Here is a 5855-nt window from a genome sequence, read left to right as displayed (position 1 = left end):
GGGGCGGGGCCGGGGCGGGGCCGGGGCAAGAGGAGGCGGTCCGAGCAGGACTGTGCTGTGTTCAGGATCAGGCGGTGTTCACTCCATATCCAGAGGGATGCGATCCAACATGGAAGCCAGCGCTTAAATGAAAAGGAAATAAAGTCAGGCACTCAAATCCTCAGTCGTACTGTACCTTTCAAGTACTCAGTGGCCGCAGTGACTACCGGTTCCCACACTGGACTATACAAGCACAGCACATTTCCATCTTGGCAGACGAGTCTTTTACTTACAGTTTAGTTCAGCAGTGCTCTAGAGCAAGAGAAGAAAGCAGAGTGGGGGTGATGGGAAGTGAGGCATTGCCATGACCGCTGGACCTCCTGTGAGGGCCTGGCTCCTCTCATGTGGACTGCTGACTTCATTCATTGGTCCCTTCACTTATCTGCTCAGTCCCTAACTCCAAACACTGGACACGGACATGACAAGCGCTGTGCAAGGCTCTAGGGGTACAACCATGAACGCAGTGTACAAGACAGAGTTCCAGCCCTCACAGAGCTTACAGTCCAGCAGGGAAGACAAGAAACATTACAATATGATGAGCAAAACAGGGGACACGAGGTTGAAACCCTGTGCTTTCAACTCCAGGCCAAACTTGCGTGCAGCACAGCCAGGCTTGGGGAAGCGGCCACCAGCTGTGGAGCAGAGCTGTGATCTGCCCTGAGCTGCTGGGCACGAGCTGGAGACAGGGGGTCAGGCGTGAGAACTGCAGGCCAGAAGCAATGAGGACAGAGGGGAAGGTCAGCGCCCAGAAACATCGCACAGATAAACGGAAAGGAGTGTCTGGTTTGGCGAGAGAAAGAGAGTGGCTGAGAAAAGGCCACCAACTGGCGGGCAGGGCAGTCTTGGGAGGAGCTGCTGCAGAAGTCGGGCAAGGGCTTCCGTAGGCAGTGCAGAGGCAGGTGCGGGTGTCAGGAAGGGAAAGGCCCACCCTGAGAAGTCTGCCTGGGGACGGACGCAGACACAGCTGCGCAGAGAAGCAGGGAGAGACATGCAGGTGTTTGTAAATGCTGGAGGGTGCCCGAGGACGGGCAGGTGGGAAAAGCAGCCAGCAGAAGGTGAGCAACGGAGAAGGCGGGAAAAGAGGAGACAATTGAGGGCAGGAGCCGAGAGGCCACAGGATGGAGGGGAATCCCAGCAAAGAGGCCTTGTTGAGGAGAGACCTGCCTCTTCCTTTACTCTGGGATGAGAAGGAGGAAACGTCCAGAGAGATCATGAAGTGTTGGGAGAGATGTAAGGGGAACTTGTCTAGCCCAGGTGCACATGTGCTGGATTTATAATGATGCAATTAATGCACTCGCACCAATAACATGTGTGACCTACGTGCTTCAACGTGCACACACACATGCCTCCTACTAAGAGTGCTGGAAAACCCCATCTCTCTCTCTTAAATACACACACACACACACACATATCCACACACATAGGAAACCATCCCTAAGGTAGACCCTCACTTGTGGGAGGCATCATGCCATCTGGAGGAGAGGAAAGCAAGGGGCACCAGCTTCGGATGGGGCACCAGAGGTCCTGGCTCCAGTCCCCCACTCACTGCCAGGGTGGCTTCAGTGACTTACCTCCTGGTGATTCCACTGCCTGTAGGGTAAAAAGAGTGTGTAATACCACCTTGCCAAACAACGGGCTGGTGGGGCTCATCTGAAACAAAAGCTTCCTTTCTGCTGTCTCTTTCTCTGCAGAGATTCCAAGTAAGGAGATGGAAAGCCCTCACTTGGCCCTGACCCTCCAGAACGCCTGGCCCAGAATCACACATGCCATCTGCCCCAAACTCAATGCAGCGGGCCAGGCGCCACTGATGCCCAAGCTCCCCACCCACCCCCGCCTTCCTCACGCCCCTGCCCACCACCCCAGCAGCAACCCGGGGTCCATCCCAGGTCCCCCACTGCTCAGGCCCCAGTGAGGTGGGAGCAATCTGCGTCTTGCACGCATTCTGCCCTGTCCTGTGTCTGCTCCTCTGTGACCTCTCTGGGGAGGCTTTACTGGGTGCTGCTGCTGGGCCACCCTGGAACCCCCAGACTGAGCTTTGGGGACGGGCAGAGGTGGAGAAGCGGCCTCCACGTCGCGCCCCAGCCTTGCCGCCGACCCTGAGCCTGGGCCCAGCCTCCCTGGTGGCCGGGGTTACTGAGTCCTGGAGGCCGTGGGTGTCCACGCTACTCTAATCTTCCCTTTAGGAATTCCCACTTGCTAGGGGGCGAGATCGTGCTGGGAGGCAGTGACCCCCAGTATTACCAAGAGAATTTCCACTACGTGAGCATCAGCAAGCCTGGCTCCTGGCAGATCAGAATGAAAGGGTCAGGACCTTCAACCCTCTTCCCTCTGAAAGTGCTGCTGCTGCTGTGGGTGGGCCTGCAAGGGGGCCGGGCTGCCGTCCCGCCCTCTCTCCGAGTGCAGCCCTTGCTCTCTGCTTGCTTGGTCTGGGGAAGGGACATGGAGATGATGGGTCAGGGGGAGGGGGCAACAAGAAGAAGCGGAGGGTCACTAAGCCATGTGCTGGGGTGGGCAGCATTCTCCTCTTCCAGCTCACGTGTCACGCATCCCTCTCCGCGTCACCGGACCTCCAGCATGGCCTCTTATCACCTGCCCGCACTCAGGAAAGCTGTGCAGCTTGGTGGTGCCCCTCAGCCTTCTGTCCAGCTGTCTGTCTGACGCTGTGGCCTCCCCAGGGTGTCTGTGAGGTCGACTACCTTGCTCTGTGAGGAGGGCTGCATGGTCATAGTGGATACTGGTGCATCTTACATCTCGGGCCCCACCAGCTCCCTGAGACTGCTCATGGAAGCCTTGGGGGCCAAGGAGCTGAGCATAGATAAAGTAAGGAGCTGGGGGGCGGGCACCAGGGAGGAGGGCTCACCAACCGGCCCAGGCCCCCAGATCACCCCAGGATGCTTTGGTTCTGAAGGGGACCGTTTCTGGCCTTCCTCTCCTGCCTCTCACACTCTGCCACATGTGGCCCAGGCCCTGGGAGGGGGGGCTTGGGAAGCTGGGGGCTGTGCCCACCCCTCTCCGGCAGAGGGGCCAGGCCACAAGCACAGGGTTGCGTCTCCTGGGGTACCTCCCACACTCAAAGGGGCTCCTGTGACCCTACCCGCTGCCAGTATGTCGTGAACTGTAACCAGATGCCCACACTCCCCGACATCTCCTTCCACCTTGGAGGCAAAGCCTACACACTCACCAGTGCGGACTATGTGTTACAGGTGAGGCTCCAGTCTGCTCCTTGGTGGCAGGGAGGAAGAGGGGGCAGGGGCCCTCAAAAACAGACATGTCATTATGCACAGATTACCTGCTAGACCAGCGGTTCTCAAACTTGGCTGCACATTAGGGTTACCTGGGAGCTTTTAGAAATCCCAGTAACAAGCCACATTCCCATACCAACTGATACCTCTGGGGGTAACTGGGCAACCATGTTTACCAAACTCCCCAGGTAATTGCAGCGTGCAGCCAGATTTGGAAATCACTGTGCTCATCTCCTGATCTCCATTCTGATCAAATGTCCCCAGTAATGCTATCTGCTTTTTATACTCAGTATGTTTAGAGGTGTTAATAGTTTGTCTAGGACCAGAAGCTCTGCCAGACTGTGAGCTCCTGAAGGCAGCGCTGTGCCCGATGCGTTGTTAGCAGCATCCGGCTTAGTGCCTGCCTCTGGGAGGGGTGTGACCCATGATGGCTGAAAGGGCCAAGATGTGATGGAGGCCCAGTGCAGATGGGGCACAGGTGGGCAGATGCTGCTGAGGAGTCTGGCAAGGTGGTTATGTGCCAGGCAGTGGAGGAACCCTTCTACTTCCTGCCAGGATCCCTACAATAATGATGATCTGTGCACACTGGCCCTCCATGGTATGGACATCCCACCACCCACTGGACCAGTCTGGGTCCTGGGTGCCACCTTCATCCGCAAGTTCTACACGGAGTTTGATCGGCGTAACAATCGCATCGGCTTTGCCCTGGCCCGCTGAGGCCCTCTGCTGCCCTGCCCTGGCCGGAACTAGAGCACTCTCTGGGACCACCCCCCAACCCCTGCCTGCGCCCTCACTCAGCGGGGTGGAACTCCCCCCGGATGTGTGCCCTGCCCCCAGCACTGGCTCTTCCCTTCTTTGAGGACCACAGAATAAAGACTTCATGTTCCCAACCCCACTGCACCTGGGTTCTCAAGGATTTGAAACAGGGAAGAACAGTGTGTGATCTCGTGCAGACAGAACGTGACACAATGAGAAGCTCACAAGCACACAAGCACAGGTTCCTGCACGCAGGGCTGATGCCACCCGTGCAATGTCGGCAGGGTTCGGATGGAGTTGCTCACACTGCCCTGGGCGGGAAGTTTGCAGAGAGCCAGCCCCTGGGGAACCAAAGCTAACGCCGTAGCAGACCATAGACAGAAAGACACCCCAGGCTCATGGAGCTTAGCCGCCAACTCAGGCTCCGTGCCTCCTCACACAGCCATGTAACATGCCATCGAAGGCACTGACACCTAAAACATAGAACCACAGAGGTCTGCCTAATACTCCCTTTGTACATGAGGATAAACTGAGCCTCAGAGAGTGACAGCATTTGGCCAGGGTTGCTCAGTGACATGTGAAAAACCACAACTAGAAGGCTGCCCATCGGACTCAGACCTTGGGCGCTTCCCATCTTCCCACATACAGGTGACCTCCACAGGTTCGAGCTTCCGCCACCCCGGTACGGGCCCAGGTGCACAAGCACACAGATCTTCCACATCACAAGACCTGGGGCTCAGGTCGAGGTCTGCTCCCACTCCGACGCCTTGGGCTGTCTGTGGGAGACGTGTAGCTCGGGGAATAAGAGACCGTATCTGCCCGAATGAAGCCACTGACACTGTCCCTCTTCGTGACAGCTGCTCACCCCTCTTTTGACTGAAAGGAGTGAGGCACGGAGGGGCTCACCCAGGCCCCAGCAAACCTCATACCTCGAGAATTACCACCTGTTGGGATTGTATTGGAACCCCAGGACCTCTCCCTGGCAGCATTCCCACATCTGTGACATCCCTGTGCAGAGCCAGGAGCATGACTCTCTGAGTCTTCTTGCCTGCTTAGCTGTATTTCCTTGCTGCAGGAAGGCTTGGAGTCACGGTCCTTTCCCAACATCCTGGGTTCCGTGACCTTAAGTAGCACACCCCCCCATCCCCAACATCTTCTAGTCCTATTCTATAAGACAGCCATATACGGCTGTTTACATTAGACATAAAATTAAACTAAATGTCACGCTAGCCCCATTTCAGTCGCTGGACAATTACATGTGGCTGGTAGCCACAGCCCTGGACAAGACAGAAACAGAACACTCATCAGCCCAGAAGTTCTGCGGGGCAGAGCGGGATTCTGGGCAGCGATGAGGACAGGGGCCTTGCGGTTGGGAGGTTCCCGAAGAGGTGAAAGGGGCCACGTGGGGAAACAGGCACTTTCCTGGGTGGCGCCGCGAGCGCTCTCCCAAGCCGGCTGGTGACTGAGGTCCCCACGGGCACGGCCGCCCACAAAATGCATCTCCCCAGTCCCCTCGCCATCCCAAAAGGCCTACTCCAGCGGAGCCTCTTGCAGGAGTCCAGGGACTGGGGGCTCAGGTGGTGCCGCCCAAGCTGACCACCTGGGGGCGGCGGAACCTCCACACCTCCGGGCGGACTCGGGGCGCGGGGGGCGCTTTCCCCGGGCCCCGTCCCGGTTATCCGGGGGCGCGGCCTCCGGCGGGGCTGGAGGGAGGAGGCCTCTCGCGGCCTCGGAAATCGGGGAGCGAACCGGAGCTGCCCCATCCGCGCGGGCAGCCAAGGGTGCAGGAGGCGGTGCCGCCCCGGCCGGCGGCACGTG

General features: G+C 58.1%; 2 protein-coding genes across 2 annotated transcripts in view; both read left to right on the top strand.

Moving 5' to 3' along the window:
- REN (renin) overlaps positions 1-4174 on the top strand; it is a 10144-nt gene extending 5970 nt beyond the window's left edge. The window contains exons 6-10 of the mRNA XM_010854153.1: positions 1712-1739; positions 2223-2342; positions 2715-2859; positions 3144-3242; positions 3837-4174. Coding sequence (XP_010852455.1) covers positions 1712-1739; positions 2223-2342; positions 2715-2859; positions 3144-3242; positions 3837-3998 — 554 coding nt within the window. The 3' untranslated portion in view covers positions 3999-4174. The remainder of the gene's footprint in view (positions 1-1711; positions 1740-2222; positions 2343-2714; positions 2860-3143; positions 3243-3836) is intronic.
- Positions 4175-4249: 75 nt separating this feature from the next.
- ETNK2 (ethanolamine kinase 2) overlaps positions 4250-5855 on the top strand; it is a 20424-nt gene continuing 18818 nt past the window's right edge. The window contains exons 1-4 of the mRNA XM_010854251.1: positions 4250-4313; positions 4686-4848; positions 5094-5164; positions 5592-5852. Of these exons, the coding sequence (XP_010852553.1) occupies positions 4250-4313; positions 4686-4848; positions 5094-5164; positions 5592-5852 (559 nt within the window). The remainder of the gene's footprint in view (positions 4314-4685; positions 4849-5093; positions 5165-5591; positions 5853-5855) is intronic.

The sequence above is a fragment of the Bison bison genome, unplaced genomic scaffold (genome assembly GCF_000754665.1).
Source record: "Bison bison bison isolate TAMUID 2011002044 unplaced genomic scaffold, Bison_UMD1.0 scf7180017864338, whole genome shotgun sequence".
Lineage (NCBI taxonomy): Eukaryota > Metazoa > Chordata > Mammalia > Artiodactyla > Bovidae > Bison > Bison bison.
This window is presented reverse-complemented; position numbering and strand designations above follow the sequence as displayed.